The sequence below is a fragment of the Pan paniscus genome, chromosome 8 (genome assembly GCF_029289425.2).
Source record: "Pan paniscus chromosome 8, NHGRI_mPanPan1-v2.0_pri, whole genome shotgun sequence".
NCBI lineage: Eukaryota > Metazoa > Chordata > Mammalia > Primates > Hominidae > Pan > Pan paniscus.
In genome coordinates, this window is record NC_073257.2 from 60,709,018 (window position 1) to 60,730,827 (window position 21,810).

General features: G+C 57.0%; 1 protein-coding gene across 24 annotated transcripts in view; it reads right to left on the reverse strand.

Annotated features, from left to right (window-relative positions):
- ARHGAP22 (Rho GTPase activating protein 22) overlaps positions 1-21,810 on the reverse strand; it is a 249,146-nt gene that overhangs the window by 32,998 nt on the left and 194,338 nt on the right. For 13 of the 24 annotated variants that reach the window (XM_057298878.2, XM_034930485.3, XM_034930489.3 and 10 more), the window contains 6 exons: positions 16,111-16,318; positions 11,399-11,531; positions 10,484-10,557; positions 9,699-9,820; positions 6,650-7,529; positions 2,450-3,024 (listed from right to left, as the gene is read on the reverse strand). In XM_057298878.2, the coding sequence (XP_057154861.1) occupies positions 2,796-3,024; positions 6,650-7,529; positions 9,699-9,820; positions 10,484-10,557; positions 11,399-11,531; positions 16,111-16,318 (1,646 nt within the window). In that variant the 3' untranslated portion in view covers positions 2,450-2,795. Of the gene's footprint in view, positions 1-2,449; positions 3,025-6,649; positions 7,530-7,600; positions 7,997-9,698; positions 9,821-10,481; positions 10,558-11,398; positions 11,532-16,110; positions 16,319-21,810 lie in introns of those variants that run through there. The other 11 variants (XM_034930495.3, XM_034930494.3, XM_063607371.1 and 8 more) reach the window with 8 other exon arrangements.

The window sequence follows — 21,810 nt, forward strand, 5'->3', positions numbered from 1 at the left end:
TCACAGCTGCTTAGCTAGGAACTCAAGACACCCGTGAGAGAATTACTTAGGATACTGGGAGGGCTCTGCAGGGGCCTGGGGTTCTGCATCAAAAGGAGAAGGAGAGAGTCCGGGAAACGTTGTTACTGACTCCATTTTTACCCACAGACCAGGGAAACATGGATATATGGGTTCCATTCCGAAATTCCTTCAGGAATAAGATTCATTCCTGGTCCATCACTCAAAAGCCAATTAAGACAAGGAATCTTCCTTTTCTTTCTATTTCTGTTTCTCACACACACATACCCATAAAATTGTATTTTAACTTTAAAGAACATGTGCATTCATTTGTTATTCTTTTAACATAAGACAACTCTTTGTTTTTTTAGTGAGACATTCACAATTTCCAGTATTTCTTTAAAGTCAAACACAAGTTTTACGACACTGTTGAAGTATTCTGAGAGCAGAATCCCAGATTCTTCCCATTTCTCGCTATTGCATGTTTCACTCATCCATACTTAATTTGACAATATTTTTTAGCAACGTGCCTCTACTGAGTCTGTCTAAAAAGCATTCTAGGGTTTCGATGAATCAATTCCCTACCTTTTCATGTTCATAATTCATGAAATTCATGAGTCTACTTCATATTAAATGATGTAATTACAATAACAAGTACAATGGGAATCTGTCAGTTTGGGACCAGGTTCAGCAAATGTAACTCAATTGAGAGAAGTGGGTAGTGGTGGGGATACTACAGCCTCCGCGACAGGTCAACCTCTGTCACTCAGTGTGCCTGACAGTCAAGTCAGATGTTTTACAGATAAGATGCCCAGTGCTGGTTACACAGAGATTGGAGAACAGAACTGAATAATCACGCCAATTCATTTTGAGATAAGAATGCCATTTGCAGATCCTACTTAGCCAACAGGTGGCAGATGTGGCTCAGGCATTCATGAGCTCCTATCCCTACTGGGGACTCAGCAGGAGCCTAAGCCTTTGCCAGGATTAATGGTTGAGACAGACAGACAAGCTTCCTTTCATCATGGGAAACCCATTTCAGTCTCCTCTGCTCCTTTGATAGCCTGGTGGCATTTTCTCTCCAGGTCAAAATCAGCAGAATTCTATGGCTGTGGCGAGAAAACTCAACAGGGTCATCAGGACGCACTGCTGTTCCCACCCAATTTCTCCAAGCCTCCGTTTCTCCTCTGAATATGGATAATAGGGCCAATTTTCTACTTCACTGCGTTGCTGTGAGGACTCAAAGTCACCTCGTATTCTCTTCTCTCTCCTTGAGTAGAGGTGAGGGTAGCATCTCAACCCCAGGGAAAAATCCCATCACCCAGACAGCTGGCTCGCGTGTCAGTGGCCGAGCAAAGACAGACGCCACTCTCCCCAGCCCCTCCTGAGCTCCGGCATCCAGACCTTGATGCTGCTGAGGGCCCTGAGCAGGTGCCCGCCTCCTGGTGGACGAGCCCCTGGTAGCTGCCTGGAGACAATGGGTAGCTGGCCACACTGTGGGAGCCGCCCTGCCTGCCTCACCCTGCGGGCCTGCCTTCCTGGTAGGAAGCCAGCATTTCCTGGGAGCACTGAGCCCCTGGCATTTAAAGCATCAGATGTGGGCAACATTTATACCTGACTCTAGATGGAGCTCGTTGGGCCTGAGTGACATTTCTAGAGGCTGTGGTCAGAAACTGGGCACTCTGGTGACCACTGCTCCCTGAACAAACCCCTGCAGGTTACTGCTCAGGGGCAGCAAGGGGCCAGCCACACATCAGGACACCGTGAGGGGAGCAGGTGAAGACAGCGGTCTGACACTGCTGGGCCCAGAGGCGCTGCTGTGCTCCCTCCTGAAGCACAGTCCAGGAGCTCCAGCTGGGCCTGGCCTGGGTGCCCTGTGGGTGGGAAAGGCTTTCTGGAGGGATTTGCCCTAATGGAGCCTCCAAGTCTGTGGATAAGCCAGAGGAGGGGGGTGAACAGCAGGGAAGGGGGGGCTGGAAGGGAGCTGGGCAGGTGCCCAGAGTGAGGCATGGGCACCTGGAGTACGGTGAACAGACATTTCCCATGGCCTTGGCTCAGCCCTCCTGTAGAGTGGCCACACTTGCCCACACCTCGCCCAAGCACAGCATCTGTGCTGGGTGCCCACTCAGGCTCTGGCCCTGGAGCAGAGCTAGGGCCATGGTGGAAAGCCCAGGGGACCTCCCAAGACAGAAACTAGCTGCAGAGGTCCAGATGGCTAGGGGGCGGGGGGAGTAAAGAAAGAAAGGCATCCCACCTGGAACATGCAGATGAGACAGCTGAAAGCACAAGGCTGCTGCCCCTTGGGGGGCTTCACGTCCCACTTCACAGTGCCTGTGCTATTCCACCCAGGGGCATACCTCAGGGGGCTCCTAGCCTTTGGAGAAACAGGAGTGGTCCTGTATTGTGTCCTGTATTGCGAGGCATGAAAAATGAGCCAGGTAACAAGGCACCATGCTTTGTGAGCACATTTAATAAAGAAAGCTGACTGTTCCCAGTGGCTGCCTGGATCCTGGGTGCCCTCCATTTCTGTGGCCATGAAAGACATTTCCTGGGTAAGGGCTAAGCGCTACTCTTGGTACCGTCCCCTTCTGACCCTCACCAGGAGCTGCATGGTTGGAGCAGCATCTGATCCCACCTGGAGTGTGTGGGGTCCCAACAGTCCCCACAGAGGTATCAGGTTCTCTCTCTCTCCAGCTGGCTTCAGAGCGCCTGGCTGCTCCAGAGATACAGACGCTTCTAACTCCATACATGGCTGGAGACCAGCAGACGTGGTACAGAAGTGAGCTCTGCCATTCCTTTTACTTTGGGGCCCTGGCACCTTTTGCCCCAACAGTCAAGCTTCCTAGGGTCGAAAAAAACTCCTCCATTTCCCTCTGCAACAGCTGGTTCCTCCTCTCCGCATCCTCCCGCGCCCGTTCAGAGTTCCGCAGCTTTATTTCCAGCATGATGTATTTTTTCTTTTCCTGGTCCAGTTCTTCTTCTAACCGGGACATTCGTTTTCTCAGGTCAGCACTCCCTTCTTCGATTCTGAAAAGTCAAGGAGAGATGCTGTTTGAGACTCTGCGGGCCAGGTTCACTGTCCCATGGGTATACCATGCTTGTGCTCACTGTGGGTTGAGGGGTCAGGCCAAGCCATGGTGGCAGGAGGAAACCCTGGCTCATCTGCTCCTCACAAGAACCCCAGTACTTCACCCATGAGCAAATTGCCCCCTGCCATAGCTCCCCTAGCTCCTCTGGGCCTGTGATCCCGAAATGCCAACACAAGGATCCATGCCTTCGGTGCCTCCCTGGGTCCGCATTTGCCCCTCCAGTGCAGTATGGGATCCCTGCCAGCTGGTAGGAACAGTACAGGCCTCTGCATGGGGAGGGTTGGGACTCGGACTGTCCCCTGGCCTTTGCTCCTGTGCTGTGGCCTCCCCTCCCACAGCTCCCTGCAGCTCCCCACACTGTCCCCATGATCCAGCCACACGTGGTGACCCACAGAAGATCCTGTGGGGTAGTCACTTCCATTCCTGCTCGCCCGTCATGTTCAGCTCAAGCGCCCCCTCCATGATGCTACTTCCTGTGATCCTCCCCAGCAGGTCACAATGGTGCTCCTCTGTGCCACCAGAGCCTATACCACACGCTTCCATGCAGGCTCATGCCGCAGTGTGCCAAGGTTGGCATGGCCGTCTTTTTGACCAGACAACCAGCTTCTGTCTTTCCGAAGGGAAACACCTGAGCCCAGCCCCTGGGAACATATGCTGGATTTTAATGCCCAGCCTGGTGACCTCTGAGCCACATGGCTGTGGACAGGACACAAGCCACAGTGAAATGCAGAGGGTAACTGCTCCTCAGAGCACTGGTAACCATGGACTGGAACATACCAGGGGCCAGCACAGCACCTGGTACGTGGTGCATGATGAATAAACACGGATTCCTCAACCCACCAAAACGAAGCCTCCATCCTCATCACTGAACTTGAAGCACGGCCTGAGCCCTCCCTACCAGGAGCACAGACAGCTGTCAGAGAGAAGCCACCCACCTCCCCACTGCTGCCCCTGGCTCGGGCCTGGACCTCCCCTCTTCCTTCTCTGTCAGGCTCAAGACTCCAAGCCCCAACTACATGCTGATGACCCTGCACCATTTCATCAGCATCTCTGACTTAAAGGGTCCTGACCCTCATCTCCAGACCACTATTCTGCAGCCCTGGTGCACTCTTGGTGAACACCTTCCCTCAGCTGCTCAGCTGAACAATGATGTCCTCCCCTAAGTCCATTCTTTTTCTCGGTCCCATATCTGATCAGTTAGCAAAACCTTTTGGCTCTACCTTCAAAATATGCTCAGCACCTGCCGGCTTCCCCCACCTCCACCTGCTGCCCCATAGGGCCACACCCCCCATAGGTCAGGCCTAGACCCCCACACCTCCTAACTGGTCTGTTCTGCCCTTGTCCCCTGGCAAGCTCTGCTCAGCATGGCACCCAGGTGCACCTGTCAAAGTGCCCAATGTGCCAAGACCCTCCATCGGCTTCTCACTTCATTCTCATCTCACTCCACGAAAAACCAGAGCATTGCCCAGGCCAAAAGGCCCCACCCATTGCCCCCTCCCCACACATCTCCAGTCCCCAGCCCCTGACTCTCCCCACCTACAGGGGTCTTGGGGTCAGTGCTGGCTGCAGCTCTGGGGTCTCCTTCCCAGGGCCCTCCAACCTTCTACCCTGAGGCTCCTCTCCGCTCCCCTCCATGCTGCTCTGTGTTCCCCTCCTTCATCTCCCTTCTAACACACCGTGTATTTTTAAAAATGTATCGTGCTTATGGTCTTTGTCTCCCTGCAACCCAAATAAGAATGGGGACAGAGATTTTGATCAGTTTTCACCCCAACTGTGGCCACCTGCACAGCATCTGGTACTTCACAGAAAACAGGTTCTCTTTTGGGAATGCACGAAGGAAGACTGACTTCCCAGCAGGGCCCTGGGGAGGGGCTCTGACCAGAGTCCTGGGAGCCAGGACAAGGCCAGCCTCACCCCACCCCCCACCCGATGGCCCATATTTCCAGAGAACAGGACACACATTCCCCAATCACCTGCTGGATGGGACAGGCGCTAATGCCCTCGCCTTCCTTCCTGTGCTCAGAGACCTTCCTCACTCTAGACCCTCCCTCTAACCAAGACAACGACCCAGACCACTCTGCTAGCGAGTACAGTCCCTCCACAAGGGCTACCACTGCTGTCCCTTTTCCTCTGGGAACCTCATCTTACCTCCAGCCAGCAGGCAGGAGTCAATGCGAGCAGCAAAGTTTCCCGAGCGCTCTCATCCACTGTGAGTCACTTAATACTCAGGACAAATGGGTGAGGTCACTGGGGCCCAAAGATCCTGCCAGGGACACTCAGCCAATCCCTGGTGGAGCTAGGACTAGAATCCAAGTAGTCTGACCCGGAGTCCAACAGCCCTGCATCTCCCTTGAGAAACCAGGCCTCAGAGCAGGCCAGAGGAGCTCCAGGCACTCAGCACACAACTGGCGCAGGTGGTCCAGCCCAGCCTTCTGCATGGACAGCCTTCTGTATGGTAAGAGTTCCCACGTACCCTGTAGTTTGGTCTGTGAGCTCATCTGCAGCAGATAGCATCTTCTACTATATTTCTGGAGGCCCTTGGGTTCTACTGATGCTATTTCCTTTCTCGGCTCCATCCTATGGGTCCTTCCAGCCCTGACTCAGGCACTGCCTGCTGTGACTTCCCCCATGGCAGAGGCCTCTGCCCTCAAGGTCCCTCTCCTTCTCTTCCTTTTGCAGACATGGTGCCTGTACATGCCTGGCACTCTCCATCACCCAGGGAACAGCTGTCAGCAGAGCAAAAGGGCAAGGGCTGCCATTCCAGCTCCCAGTGGAAATCACAGGCTCAGAGTGGGCAGCAGGAATGCCTTCCACCTCCATCCACTGCCTCTAATGGATAAAGGAATTCCCTGCTAGTGGGTGGGACCCAGGTGAACAGATCGGCCAGCTAACGGGGACCTGCAGCCAGAGGGGCCAAGGAGTCTGAGATGCTGAGGGAAACTCCCTGCGCTGGAGAACCTGGTCTCCAGGAGCTGAGGTTCCTCACTGCAGAGGGGAACCCCGGTCCTCATGGGAGGCTGGCACTCTGGCCCTCTGTTAGTGAGATTGTAAGCCTCAGGGTGCAGCACAACCAACCTGTGACAAGGGCGGGCACGAGGGCTTGGTTCAGCAGGGAAACTGGATTCTGATCCCATCAAGGAAGGGGTCCTCACTTCCAGCCTGGCTGACCTGGGGCCTGGGCACTTCCTGGCACTCAGCATCCAGGCTATGAGCCCTTGTACTGGGACAAGCCTGGGACCTGCCTCCAGGGGCCGCCCCCTCCCTGGCTGCAGACTGCACACTGACTCTGTTTCCACCCCTGCAGCAAAGGTCCCCGGCAGGCTGGGCAGGCATTCCCACTCGCGTGGAGTCAGCAGGCCTCTGCAGCGCTGACTGCGTGCCAGACTGACTGTGTGCCAAGTCTGCCAGTCCCAGGGCTTTCCCAGAGCTAGGATTCCCCTCTCTGAGGCTGGCTTCCAGGGCCAGCGGCCCAGAGGTTAGGGGCCGACGCCCATGTGCCAAGAGCACAGCTCTCCCTGCAGGCTCCGCCCCGTCACAGGAGGCTCCACGGGGCAGCAAGTTACCTTTTCACACTCCTCTCGTACTCAGTCCGCTGGCGGCACAGCTCGGCCCTGAGCTCAGTGACCAGCCCCTGTAAGGCCTCGGAGCGGCGCGCGTGCTCGCGGGTGGGGCTGTCCGGCTCGCTGGGCTCGCTGTTGCTGGCACCCGCGCCCGCCTCGTCCATGCTGTGGTCCAGGTCCAGGGACTTGGGGTCCTCGCTGCTGCTGGGGAGCGGGGAGGGCTCCAGGGCCCAGTCGGTGTGCAGGGAACTGCGGGCAGACGAGTCGCTGGCGCGGCAGGCCGTGCAGCTGCTGAGTGAGCCCCCCACCGACGACTCGCTGGACGAGGCCCCGGACCACGCCATGCTGGCCACGCTGGGTATGCCGGGGACCAGGCCCGGCGCGGGCACATTGTCGTAGGTGGAGAGTCTCTGCACGGAGCCCGAGTCCTTGAGCCGGTCTCCCGACGAGGCCCGGCGGTGTCCACGCAGGGAGGACAGCCCGTTCATAAGCCAGTTCCCGCCGGAGGAGATGATGGGCACCTCCAGGGATGAGCCGCCCCCCTTCGGGCTTCCCGATAGGGACCTCGGCTGCCGGAAGGAGGACTTCCAACTGGGCAGGGTCTGCACCTTCTTCCCAGGGCTGCACCGGCTCCCCGGCCCCGTGGGGGCTGTTCTGGAGAGCACCGCCACGGCCGCCCCGTCCAGGGAAGAGGTCCTGTGCGTGGGCAGGCCGGGGCCGCCGGGCTCTCCTTGGCTGTCCCTGGTGACCTCCTCGGAGCCCCACCCCACTGCGCATTGCAGGCCCCCGCGTGGGGAGGTGGGCCCTTCCGGGACCGGTGCCGTGAAGAGCTGGCTGTGTTTGCGGATGAGGACGGTCATCAGGTGCTGGACGAGGGAGGTGCCTGCCGGGAAGAGAGGCGGAGAAGGGCCTTGCTGCCAGCCACTTGGCCCAGGCTCGCTCTGCCAGTCATGGAGAAGCTGCAGCTTCGTGGGAGCTGGCCCTGTCCCCAGAGCCAGGCCGCCCCTCAAGGGAGCCTTCATCCGCCCAGAAGAAAGGACCACACACCCTCCAACTCCAGGCAGGACAGCAGGATGGGGCCGCAGAACCGCCTTCCTCAGGCACAGAGCCGCAAGCAGGGAGGAAGCACTGTGCCTGCGCTCACACCCTCCAGCTGGGGTGGGGTGAGGAAGCAGGCACCAGGGCTGCACGGTGAGCAGGTGGCAGGTTGGAACTGGAACCTGGGACCTGAGATGCCAGAACTCTCTCGGCTGCCCCATGTCACCCCTCTGTGCTGCTGACAACTGCCATGCCTGAATGTCCACACTCTGGGAGCATACGGCTCTGGGACAGGGAATAGAGCCATCTTTCCTGTGTGGGGGCACACACATACAATTGCACACACAGTGCACCCCACCCACCCCCTAAAATACCCCCCACAATCACACGTACAATGCACCCCATCCACCCCCAAAGTCCCACACACACATACAACTGGACAATGCACCCACCCAGCCTCCCCAAATCCCCCAACACACAACCGCACATACAATGCCCACTCCCGAAAATCCCACACACATAAAATTACACACACAATGCACTCTGCCCAGTTTCCCCAAAGCCCCTACACACACACAAGTGAACACACAAATCCCCTACCCAGCCTCCCCAAATCCCCCCATACACAATCGCACAATGAACCCCACCCACTCCCTAAAATCCCCCACACACAATTGCACACACAATGCACCCTCCGCAGCCTCCCCAAATTCCCCCATACACAATTGCACACATAGTGCACCCTGCCCACCCCCCAGAATCCCACATACATATAATCTTGCACACACACAATCCCCCGTGTCTAGGACAAGGCCCCTGAGATGCAGCCTCCAGTCCTGGGGACTCAGTTCCTGCGGTGGTGGGGTGGGGGCCTGCAGCGGAGGTGGGCAGTGCAGGAAGGACCAGGGCATCTACCCAGCTGCCTCATTCCCTCCTGCCACCCTCACCACAAAGGCCAGACGCTAGGAGGTCCCCCGGGTAGGAGGGAGGGCTGAGTGCCAGGGTGGACTCTCCCACTGAAGTTGACTAGGAATCCTGGAAGAAGTCAAGGAAGGAATTCTGAGGCCAAGAACCTAGGTGAAGCAGGAACTCCAGGAAGCAGGCAGGGCAGGCCTCCTCCCTCAAGCATCTGTACCACCAGGCAGGTAGGAGCTTGTGTTTTCCTGGCCTCAAGGGGCCCTGGGGTGGGAGACCCAGCCAGGGCTGACCAAAGTGGGGACTTGAGCAAAAGCACTCCGCCACATCCCTCAACATGGGATAAGGGCAAGAACAGCCTCAGCTGTGGGCTTCCTGTCTGAGCAGCACGTCTCTCATGCATACTCCACAGGGGACAGTGTTCCATGGGCCCTATGAAGTGGGCTCTCTTTTCTATGGCAGCCTACACCTGTGCCCTTTGCTAAGTCTGGCTGACTGGCCTCTGGTGAGTCCCCTCGCCTCTCCTGGCCTCAGTTTCCTCATCTGTAAAGTGGGGGCGATTACCACAGCACAGGCTGGTTGTAAAGCCTGAAATGAGATGATACAAACAAAGCACTTGGTAGAAGCTTACTGAAAGCGGCTGCTGTTGCTGTTATTTTTAATCACTTATTGTTATTTATCATAGAGAAATTCTCCAGGGTTTGCAAAGCTGACATCCAGGAACCTATGACAATTGCTTAATTGTAAAAGAAAAGCAAACATGTCTGTGTTCAAGGGCAAAAGTGCTGACCTCTCCCATCCCTCCAGCCTCTTCCATCCACAGAAACCCCTGGCCATTCTAATTGCACCCAGTGACCTGCTGCTGCCCATCGCAGGGCAAAGTTCCTTTTTATCTTATAGCTGGACCTCATGGGGGTCGGGGGTGGGGGTGAGGTCTGCAGAAGTTCCTGCCAAGTCCCCAGAGATGGAGATGTGCCACCTGAGCCACCCCTCCTGCTGGCTTGGCCCTGGGCTGTGATGGTTCCAAGGACTTGCCCTGGACCAAGATGAGCCCAGACCCCGGCAGCACCCAGGGCCACCAGGTACACCTCCCACTTACCTTCCATGATGGTTACTGGGTCCTCTACCTGTGGCCGCAGAATGTTAGGTCCAAAAACGGTTGCCAGATTCTGGACACTCATCTTGTTGACATTTGAGTATGCCTGAACTTCATCCAGAAACCTGCAAAGTAAGGAAGCAGCAGTCATCAAAGAAGCAAGTTGTGATGCCCAGTCTCCTGTGCGCGGCCTGGACGCACCGCCACACCCCTGCTGAGCCCTGCTGCCTGTGGGCTTTTGCCCACTGGGTGTAGCCTGCCTCTGCCAGGCTCGATGAGGGAAGGCTTCCCCTGGGGCCCAAGAGGGCCATCAGAAGTAAAGGTCACTGGGACAAGGGCCCACCGCTATTTGTGTGAAAGGAGGACAAGACTCTGCACATTGTAGTGGGCACAAATTCTGGGAAGTCCCAGACCCCAGTCAGCGCCGCCCCTGCATTCCCCTTCTCAGTGTCTAGGATGGGGATACATGAAGGGTTGGGGTCAAGGGGCAGATGCCAGGGGGGACAGGATGGCAAAAGGCACCCAGGAGGGACAGAGGGTATGTCCCTTCTGGAATTATCTACCCAGGTCTGTTTAAAACCAGCTGCTCCCATGTGATTGTAAGCTTTGTGAACTCAGGGTCTGTGCTTTTCCACTCCCTGCTTCGTCCACGCTGGGTTGAGGCTGTGCAGGGTGGGGAATGACCCGGGCCCCCCTCTGACAAGGAAGAGTTGCGTGTCTCGCTGTGGGGTTGGGGGAGCGTGGAGCCAGTGCAGGAAAGTGTGGTTCCCTCCTGCCAAGCCGCTTACTTGCAGATGTATCTGAGCAGGTTGTAATTTGCCTGAGGAAGGTTGCTCACTTGTTTAGCCAACTCCAGAGTACCCTTAGGAATGAAGAACAGAATTTCAAACACCGGCAATGAGGGCCCTGACTGTTCTCTGACTGCGAGGAGGGGTGGGCAAAGAGAAGGGAGGTGGGGGCTACGGCAGCCCAGCCCCAACAGACCAGAGGGCTCCACCACCTCCACCTCCCCTCAAGGAGTGGGCCAGGGCCCAGCTGTGACCTCCTGGGAAGCTAACTTGCTTCCAAGGAGCTGGTGTGAGGGGTGAGCCTCTACAGGGCCAGTGGAGGAATGTCAGGGCCAGCACTCAGCTCACTTATCAAGACACAAATATTTGCCAGATAGTGAGCCCTCATCTCCCACATGGCCGCAGGGAAGGCAAACAGTCCTTCCCTGGCCCTGAGCCACCTGGGGCTGCAGACCAGCACCTGCACGGGTGGGGACGGGAGGGCTGGCTCATCTGTCCTGGGAGCCAGCTCAAATTCTTTTGGGAAGGAAGCAAGATATAAATAAAAGATGTCCCTGTTTCTGAGCCCGTGACGGGCCTGAGTGGCCTGAGTCGGGTGTGAGGAGTGTGAGCACCTACTGGTGTGGCAGCCAGAGCTGGGCACACCGGACCCACCCCTCCCAGGGACCAAGGCCGCAGACAGGTATGGCTCCAGACAGCAGGATTCCCCAGCCCTCCCCGACCTGAGCAGGATGCCCTGGCCCCTCCCCCACCCAAGCAGGATGCTCCAGGCCCCCACCACACCCCCAACATAGCAGGCCTCCACAGGATCCATGTGCCATGAAAATTCATGAAAAGTCAGAGTCTGTGTCCTGAGTCTACAGGCTGCCACCCAGCCAGCCCATCTCCCAGGAGCTATCCCCAGGAGCCACTGACCTCCCCCTCGTCCTTGGTGAGCAGCTGGGCGCAGCTGAGGAAGTCCTCGTACCTGGCGAAGGGGATCACGGGCTCGGGGAGCTCCCGCAGGTACAGCTTCAGCAGGGAGGCCACCGTGTGCACGTCTGTTGTGCTGTGGGGGTGAAGAGGACAGGTGTGTGAGGCCTGGGATGCCAGGGGACTTCAGGGGTGACTGGTATGCCCTGACGCCAAGGGGCAGCCTCTGGTCTCAGGTGCATTATTGGGCGCACTGGGGGCTGCATCTGCGGCCAGCTGCCCTGGTCAAGGAAAGGCCAGTGCTGCTTCTGGGAGCAGTGGATAGAGCTGGGGCAGGGACGACTAAGTATCCATGGCCAGGAGCTCCAGCTCAGGGACCACCCATCACGCCTAGGCACCTGCTCAGAATCCCTGAGTCTCATGTCTGTGTCAGTCTGTCCAGAACCTGCTCCTGTCCTGCGTAGACTGCATAGGACTCCAGGGACTGTGAAGCCACAGGGCCCTGCAGGGCACAGCTGCTCCACCCTAGCAGCTGCCCTGGGCCAGAGGAATCAAGTGTGATGCAGGTCAGGTTGCACAGGGGAGGGCCCTGGGACATGGGCCAGGGAGCCCCTTCCACAGGCCTGGTGGCCATCCCAAGGTCCCCTGCAAGATGATGTGGGAGCTGCCTGCTCTGCGGTAGGAACAGCTATCCTGCAGGCCCTCCATAGGTGCTGCCAACCCCCAGCCCGAGCTTGCCCTCTCCGCTGCACTTGACTTTGGCTGGAGTGGGAGGAGCTGCATCAAAGGCGCCCACAATGCAGGGCTGCTGGCTCCTTGTTGGGGAGCAGGTATCCGGGGACCAACAGCAGGAGCAGGTCGGAGGTCAGGCCCTTTCCTCTCTTCCTGTCCACAATGGTGACACCTAGGCTTCTAAGCTCATCACCCCCTCTCCAGTGCCCCAGGAGTCCACTCCAGGCCTCAGTCTCCTGCTCTGGCTCAGAGGTGCCAAGGCAGAAGTAGACCAGTTGTGGATGGTGGTGGCAATGGGCCTGGCATAGTCCTTCCCTGGGTCCTGTGTGGGGTCTGCAGTTCAGGTCCTAAACGAGAGCCTTGGCATCTCCTCCGAGCTTGCATTCCAAGCCGTATATGGGCCCCAGGTTGTTCATCTCCTTGTCTAGAACCATGGACTTAAACCCTGGGCTGCATTTCCCTCAGGAAAGATGAGACGGGGCCAGGAGACTGTGGCTGTGCCATTATGCTATCACCTGACCCCGGATGAATCCCAGGCTAGGCTCACTGAGATAAATACCTTCTGGCCCTGACATTTGGGATTCTGGGGTTCCATGTATCCATATGCACCCCAAATCCATATACCTGGGGCCCCTCCTTGCCTGAGGCTCAGTGACTCTTGGTCTGGCTGGATCCAGGCAGCCCCCATCCCACCCTCCTTCCATCTCCAGCCAGGCATGCTGCTATCACACCCTCCTCGGCCTTCTCCCGGGCCATGTTCCTGGCCAACTGCCCTGGGTACCCAGGCTTGAGCCCAGCGGCCCCTTCCCCACTGGGAGCCCGTGGCTTCAGTGGCAGCCTGAGTGGAGCGCAAGAGACTGGGGGAAGGGCAGGAGGCAGGGAAGTGTGGTTGGCAGCCAGCCCGTATGTCTTCCCCTTTTCTGCAGCTGGGGGGATGGGAGCATTTCTGCCCTGGGTGAGTGGACACAGAGCCGCCCCTCCTCTGCAGACCTGCCCGGCTGCATCCCTGCCCCGCAGGGTCCTGCTGCTTGGCCCTGCCTGACCCCCTATCCGCTCAGCACCTGAGCTCTTACTTCCTTTCCTCGTCCCTCCCTCCCTCCCTCCCTCCCTCCTTCCCCACTGCAGTGCCTTTCCTCCAACAGCTGTCACCAGGCCTTTTCTTGAGACTTTTCCCTAAACTGCTGTCCCCTTCCCCCCTCCAACAAGCACCCAAGGAGAACTCTGTACAGCCCGTGGCCCTGTGGGCGCCTCCCCAGCCTGTGGGCCTCCCAGCATGTGGCGACATTAGCGCAGGCGGAGGGTAGGGGCAGCAGTGGGGCAGAAAGGGCAGCAGTGGGGCAGAAAGGGCAGCAGCTGGTCAGGGGACGAGGTGCCTGCCCTGGGGGCAAACCGGCCCTGGTGGTCAGTGCAGCCCACAGCAAGGTGACCCTCCATCTGCAGGTTCCTCGTCACCTCTCTGTACCCAGGGAACCCCCCGCCCACACCAACACCGGCATCTATGCAGAATACGCCATGCCTCCAGCCTGGCCCTGACTCGCCTCACTCCCCAGAGTCCATTTCTCATCACCCAGCCCCACTTCCTCGACCTGCCCCCCCCGCCGGGCCGCCTGCTTCACCCCACCTGGGTGTCCGCAGGGCTCCTCCCTGAGCAGCCCAGCCCTGCCATCTGCAGCACCCTGGGAGGTTCCCTACCACTAGGCCCGGGACTGGTGTCCCTGGTGTTTACTTGTTATCTGTCAAGACCCACCCCTCTTAGAATTTCTAATGCATGTGGGTGCCTCTCCACCCCTAGGCCTCCCAGTGCTCCCTCCCTCAAAGGATAGCAGCTGAGGGAGTAAGGAGAGCCTGGCAGCCAGAAGTCCATGCAGCCCTAGGCTCCGGCCCACAGGAGGCTGTCCTCAGAGCTCAGCGGCAGGATGGCAACCCGGGAGACGGACAGCCCAGTGCCCAGGGGACACTGTGCTGGAAAGGGGCAAGTATGGGACAGCTCCAGGCACTGAGGCTTCCAGGCCTGGTGAGGCTTTAGCGGAAGAGAAGCCCAGGACCTGGGGCTAAAGGGGACCTTCTTATAGAGATGAGCAGGAAAGTGAGGAGGGGGCTTCCTGCGGAAGGGGCCAGGACAGAAGCCAACACCCCAGCAGGCAGGCAGGCTATGGCCTTGGGGAGAGAGCTCCATCCCGGGACCCTCTGTTGGAAGTGGGTGAGGAGGAGACCCTCTGTTGGGGGTGGGTAGGGAGGGGGGACCTTCTGTTGGGGTTGGGTGGGAAGGGGGCCTCCCTCAGGGGTGGGTGGGGAGGGCCCCTCTGTGGGTACAGCTGCAGAGCCAGAGGAGCTGCCATGGAAATGGCAGAAAGTGGGAAAGATGGCCTCAGATACCCCAGGAGGAGTTTCTAAAGGGAGAGGAAACCAAAGCCCAGGGCCACCGTGGCAGTATGGGGGTCACTGCTGAGATGGGGGTGGAGGGACAAGGCCAACATGCCCACCATGGAGATGGCCCTCCTGACACAATTCCAGAAGCAGGGTAGAAGCAGCCAGAGAGGGAGAAGGCAGACAGGGGAGGGCCTCCAAGACATAGGGAAGGCTGCCCCAGGCTGCTGGGAGGCCGAGAGTCAGGTCTGCATGGAACCCACCCTAGGGTGTCCAGCTGCCTCTCAAGGGGGCTTCAGCAGGCAGGCCAGGTGGAGAAAGGAGGCTGAGCATGCCAGGAACCACACCTTGGGAGAGCAGGTGTGCCCAGGTGGAGACCCCCCCAGCAGGATGGGAGAAGCTTGGCAGGGTGGGTGAGGCGCGGACGGCCTGTGCCACTCCAGGGAGCCCCAGCAGAGTTTGAGTAGGGGAGTGGCAAGGTCTGATCTGTGTCTGCAGAAGCCCCTCAGGTAGCATCAGGCACTAGGGCAGAGCATCTGATCCTGGGGAGCTTCCAAAAGTCTCGGGTCCCAGGCCTTACCCAGGTGACATTATTTGAAGCAATCTGCAACCCTAATGCTGAGACACAGGATGGAAGAGGCCTGGCTGGCTGAGGTTCAGAATGGACGACAAGCTCACTGAGCGTCAACACTGGGATGGAGCTCCACAAATCTCCAGAGGAAGGGTCCCCCGTACCTCCCTGGGTGGAGCACCGCTAGGGAACAGTGGTCAGTCCTGGACTCCACATCTAAGGAGAGGAGCTGACACCCTCCCCTGGCTGCAGTGATGGGCCTGGGAAAGAGCTGAGGGGCTGAGTGTTCTGCCCCCAGAGGAGAAGCCCTGGGAGGCCAGGGCTGCCTGCAGGTCCTGGTGGGCCCATCCTGGGGCAGATCCAAGAAGACAGGGCATAAGCGCCATGGAGGGTAGTTTTTCTTGATGTAGAGAGAACTCTATGAAAAAACTGCCCCATAATGGGTGGGGGCACTGTCAGGGGAAACAGAATCCCCAAACGGCCCTAGGCTGGGGGTATAGTTGGCTCCACCCAGGGGCATCCAGGGCCTGGGTAAGCCCCCATGATGGGTAGGATGGACATGGCCCCGGCCCCAGAGCAGATAGAGGAGACTCGCTCTCCTGTCCCCAGAACCCAAAAGGAGGAGAGCCGAGCTGCTGTGCCATCTTGCCATTGATAGAGCCTGGGGGTAGGTCACCGGAGGAAGCACGGCCAAGAGACAGACCCCGCAGAAGGCCTGGGGTCCCGGATGCAGCTGCGCCTGGTCTGTCCTCATATGGGAGCCAGCAGAGGTGCTTTTCCTCCTGCCTGGGTCAGGTTTATTAGCATGTGCAGGGGAGGCAGGCTGTGTGGATGTGAGCTGGCCTCGTGCATGGCAGGCATCCATCCTGAGAGGGGACCCCGGGCTGGCGGAGTGAGGGTGTGCCCTACACTCTGCCCACTAGGAGGGCTGGCCCGCCATCCTGTCGCCAGCCCACCCCTGCCCACTGGAGCTGGTGTCCTGGGCAGGAGCCCCTGCAGGAAGAATGGACAAATGGCTCCACCTTACCCCCGATCACAAGCTCACCTGTCAAACAGTGGCTTCTCCCCACAGTCGAAGGAATCCTGCAGGTCCCTCACCAGGTTGGCCTGGCCCGGCATGCGGAACAGCCCCTCCTCAGTGAGCCCACGCTCCCGGATGAAGTCCACACACTGCTCCACCAGCAGGGGCGCCAGGCGGGGGCCATACTTCCGCTCGTGGTGGACTGTTTCCTCTAGGCGCTGCCCAAAGATCCCTGAGCACAGAGAGGAGCTAGTCACACCCTCCACCACCCAGCTCAGTGTTGGGTGCTCAGGACAATGGAGGGCAGGCGCACTGTTAGGGCTAAAGGTGGCTCCTCCTCAGGAAGCAAATTACACACTGGGAGGATGCATACCAGAAGGCTGTGCCCTGGCCGCCCGGACACATGCTGGGAGGATGCACACCAGGAGGCTGGGCCCTGGGCTGCCTGTGGACAGACAGCAGGAGGGAGCAGTGAGATGGTGGTGTGACCTGGCCATGGAGCTTGCCCAAGCCAGGAGCAAATGGCCCTTGGGAGCGTGCATTATGCCTGTCATTGATTGGTTTTGCAGTCATTCCAAATGAGAAGCCATCCAGTGCCCATCAACAGCAGATCTCCTGTGTTCTATTCTTACCATGGAACACAGTGCAGCAATGAGAATAAATGAGGCACAGCTCACTGGACAAGACAGATGACATAGTAATGTGAAAACCATAGTCGTGACTCAGCATCAATCATTATTAGGAAAATGCAAATCCAAACCACTATCTGATACCACCTCATACCCACTAGGATGGCTACTATCAAAAGATCAGATAGTAACAAGTGTTGGCAAGGATGTGGAGAAACTGGAACCCTTCCTTGTGCACTGCTGGCAGGATGATAAGATGGTGTAATTGCTGTGGAAAACAGTACGGCAGTTCCTCAAAAAATTAAAACCGGAATTACCAATAATCCCTCCCCTGGGTATATACCTAAAAGAATTAAAAGCAAGGTCTCAAAGAGACACTTGCACACCCATGTTCACAGCAGCATTATTCACAGTAGCTGAAATGCGGAAGCAAGCCATGTGTCCATCAATGAATGAATAGAGAACCAAGACGTGGTATTTGCATACAGTAGAACTTGATTCAGCCTTAAGGCTGAATTCCCTTAAAAAGGAGGGAAATTCAGACAAGTGATACAATATGGGTGAACCTGAGAACATTATGTGAAGTAAATCATTCACAAAAGGACAAATACTGTGTTATTCCCCTTATATGAAGAACCTGGAGTATTCAAATTCACAGAGACAGAAAGTAGAATGGTGGCTGCAAGGGGCTGGGGACAGGGGAGACGGCAAGTTAGAATTGAATGGGCACAGAGTCTCAGCTTTGCAAGATGGAAAGTGTTCTGGAGATGGATAGTGCTGATGGTTGCACGATAATTCAAATGAATGTAATGCTGCTGAACTGTGTGCTTTAAAAATGAAGACAGGAAATTTTATGCTAAGTGTATTTTATGAAATGTTTTAAAAATTAGAAAACAAAAAAAAAATCATCAGAAACAAAAGAAGCCAAACCCCAGAGTGCACACTGCATGACTCCATGTATGTAAAGTTAAAGACAGGCCAAACCCATCTGTGCTGTTAGGCCGGGACATGGTTCCCTTGGTGGGTCAGTGACTGGAAGGGGCTCAAAGGCTTCTGGGGTCCTGGTAACACTGTGTCTCTCCCCCAGCACTGCTTACCCAGTTATGTTCCTCTTGAGAAAATTCACTGAACTGTACACTTATGACTTGTATGCTTTTCTACATGTTACTCTTAAATAACATTAGCAAAAAGAAAGAAATCAGAGAGAGAATGATCTAAAACAATACATGACAAGACACCAAATGAGGAATAGAGGGAGAGAGGAAGGAGGTAGAGGAACTTCTGAGAAAATCTATGAAAACTAAATATATCACTAGGCTAAGAGGTTCCTGGTAGCCCAGGCAAAGAAGGGAAGGAGTTGAGATCCATAAAGCTGTCTACACCACAGCAGTAACTGGAGAAACAGACTTGTGCCAGCCCCTAAGCTCTACAAGGTGAGTGCCTGACTCTTTGGAGTGTCTGACATTATTCACACCCACTGTGCAGAGACCTTCCCTGCAGGGTGGCTTGTGGGGTGTTCCAGGGGCAAGATGCCAAAGCTCCATGTCCAGGCTTGGGACTTCTCAGAGACCTGGGCACTGAGCCAGCTAAAAGTGGGGCTCCATTTGTCTTACTTAGCTTCCCACCCAGGGGCTATTTTGGAATAAGATACATCGGTCCCTGATACAGTGCCTGGCACAGAGCAGAACACAGTAAATGCTCCTCCTCACCCTGCTTGACCCAAAAACAAAGTGTATAAAACCTGAAAGGTGAAGACTCTTCCTTTGAGAACACATGCCCACGTGGGCTGCACCTGCTGGATACCAGCAATGCTTTAGGGAGAAGTGTGTATGCACATGTGTGCATGTAGTGTGGGCTTGTGTGTGCATGTGTGTGCACATATGCTGGATGTGCGCTTATAAACGTATGTGCATATGTGTGCATGTGGGCTTGTGTGTGCATGGGTATGCATACTTTGGGGTGGGGGGGGGCACCTGAGTGTGAGGAGAGTGCCGAAGTAGCTACACATGGTGTTGTGGTGCCAGGTGCTGTTCTGAGCATTTTACACTCATCAGCACATTTAATCCTACCCATCTGATAACTTAGGGACTGTCACTATCACTGTAACCATCAACATCATTATCTTGACTTTTGCCTGTTCAGTTTGTAGGATGTTTGAACGGAGAGGCATGGGGGCTTAAGAATGTGCCCAAGTTCACTCAGCATGCATGACAGGGACAACGGTCCAACCCAGGCAGTCTGGCTCCAGGTATAGGGAATGTACTCAGCCACATGGCTGCTTGGCACCCATGTTGGTGTGGAGATACCTATGTGAGGCATCCCCCAATCCAGCACCAGCAGTTCCTGAAAACATGGGTTATGTGAACAGACAACAGGCGGAGGTTGCCATACTAACACGAAGGGAAAGCTGCTCCCACCTGGGACCTGGTGGGCAAGACCAGGCGCCCCTGCCCAGAAATGGGACCCAAGGGGCCATTCATCAGCCTTGAGCACAGGGGGTGATCCTGCTGCAAGCTTGGCCTGCTAGCTGCCAGGGACAGCTGTGAGAAGCCAGTCCGAGGAGGCTCCACGGCCCACCACTGACAGCGTCCTGGCCTTTCCACCATCCCAAGAGTGGCCTGGGCTGGTCCAGTGACACTGAGCCCCTGCTGTCTCTCACCTCAGTCAGAGCTCAACATCTGATGCCTAACAGTGGGCCACACAGGTCCACAGATGTGCCTGTTTAGCTCACATGATTTTTGAAACATTTTTAAATTAGTTATTTACAATCAAGAGATTTCATATACAAATCTGGATTCCCAGCTTCTCTTAAAAAATCCAGACGTGGTGACACCAGGCCTGAGTTCCAAAAAAAGCAACAATTGCAGAGCTCAGTAGCATCTGTGCCCTTTTGATAGGACTCACACTTGCTACTTCTCCGCAGTCTCCACCATCCCCTCTCACTTCCAACCTAGCCCATGCTCCGCTCATGTGGTCTTGACAGGTATTCGTTCACCTCTTCTGCTTTGACCTCTGGGGCACAGACTTCTCCCAAGGACACTGGGGCCAGGATAAGTAGGAAAGGTAGCAATGGGAAGCTACACCTCTCAGGACCAGAGGCCTCTGCTAGGACCTCAAATGAGCAGGCAGAGGGCATCCAGGAGGAAGTGCCCATGGGCAGAGGGTCCCATGAGGGCAGGGGCTGACCTGGCAGTGCCCCTGGTGCCTGCTGCCTGCCTCCTGCCTCCCTCCCCTTTCCTCCAGCTCTGCCCACTGCTTGAGTGGCATGAATCCGTCTGCCTTCATGGGCCTGTGAGTGGGTAGGGCCTTCTCCCTGGGTAGCGCTTTCCTCTTCGGTCTGGGCAAATTTCCTACTAGCCCTTGGAAGAAAGCTCAGAAGTCCCTCCTACGTGAGCTGCCCCAGATCCTCCCTTCAGCTTTCCCTCCCCTCTGTCACAGCCCTGCCTGCCACTACTCCAGACAGCGTGAGGACACTCCCCTCTGCTGGGTTGCTGAACTGCCCAGAGCCACATGCTGGGCTTGCAGCAGAGGCCAAGGAGAGCCAGCGAAGCAGGGGACTGAGCTCTCCAGGGCCGCCACCCATCTCAACTCACAGCGTTCAGCCCCACCCTCAGCTCACAGCTGACTGAAGGCCACAGTCAAGGAAGAGATACACGGGGAAAAAATTCCAAAATTCTCTCTGGAAGCCCATGGAGCACAGATAATTCCACCCAGCCATCTCTTGGCTCCAGCCCTGCCTGCTGTCCCATCTCCTACCCCCAAAACTCCTGCTGTCTGTCTGTCCATCCACCTTTCCATAACCCCTATACTTTGTGCCTGGCCCCACTATAGGAATTAGAGAGCTGCCCTGAAGGCTGTAAACATATAAATCTCCCTGGGGCCTCCCCTGCTCCCTGTTCCCCCACACACATCGTCCTCAGGATAAAGCCCAAACTTGGCAGGCAGGCAAGGCCCTGCCCTACTCCCTCCACCAGACCCTAGGGGTGCAGAGCCTGGGCCAGCCCACCATTTGTACAGTGCCCGCACATCCAAGCAGCTCCAGCACAACCACTACCCCTCTGCTCCCCCATGGTGCCTTCCTGACCACTTTCCCAAAACAGGGATGGAAGAGCCAGGAAAGGGACATCCACAGGGTCCTGGGCACTTCTAGAGAGAACAGGTTCAGGGAGGAGGTGATGCTGAAGCCAAAGTCTAAAGATGAGCAGGAAGAAGCCAGGTAGGCAGGTGGGGGTGCAGGGCACATGACGGAGGAGCATGGGCGTCAGAGGGCAGGGGTGAAGGAGCATGGTTGGCAGCACCCTGCCCTGGCATGGTGGGGCTGAGGTGGGGACACGGGAAAGTAGGCGATGTTCAAGGCCAAAGGTCACAGAGACAAAGATTCTGGGTCTGCACCAGCACTGGTCTGGTGGACGTCCTGGCTAACCCACTGAGGAGAGGAGCTGCCTCCCTTTCCTGGGGCTCAGTCTCTCCATCTATGAAATCTATAAAATGGGAGGATCACACCTGTCTTTAGGGGGTGCTATGAGGGCGAGACTTCCCTGAGGCCCAGCCCCCAGGTACCACCAGGCTGCAGACTGGCCCCACATTCCCAGCTGGCCACTGGAACCCTTGGAGGGGAGCTGCCAGGAGCTGTGAGAAGGTCTCATTCCAGCTCAGCCTCCCAAGAGGTTTCCTTCCCCGCGGCCCTCCTGTGGGAGGCACCCTGTGCTGGGGCTTCTGGGCCCGGCCTCCCTCATTAGGGGCCCCACCAATCCCTCCCCTCATCAGGGTCTCTCGGGAGCCTGGCAGGGCCTGCCCCCGCCTGGCTGAACTCCCTCAGCTCTCCTGGCACCCTCGGAGGGGAGCCTTGCCAAAAACTAGTTCCAGTAGGTTTGTCAGCTCGCTGGAAACCCAGCCATCGTGTGGGTTCCTCGAGGTCCCAGCCCATGCTCTTTACAGCGCACTGGCTCTGCCACCGCAGGGGAAACTGGCAGAGGCTGCCTCTCCTCTTGATGAACTTGCTGCCAGGCCTCCCCCGCCAGCGTTCCCCTGGCAAAGCCGTCCCTCACTCCCCTCCCCGGGAATCCCACACCGGAGAGGAAGCTCAGGCAGAGCA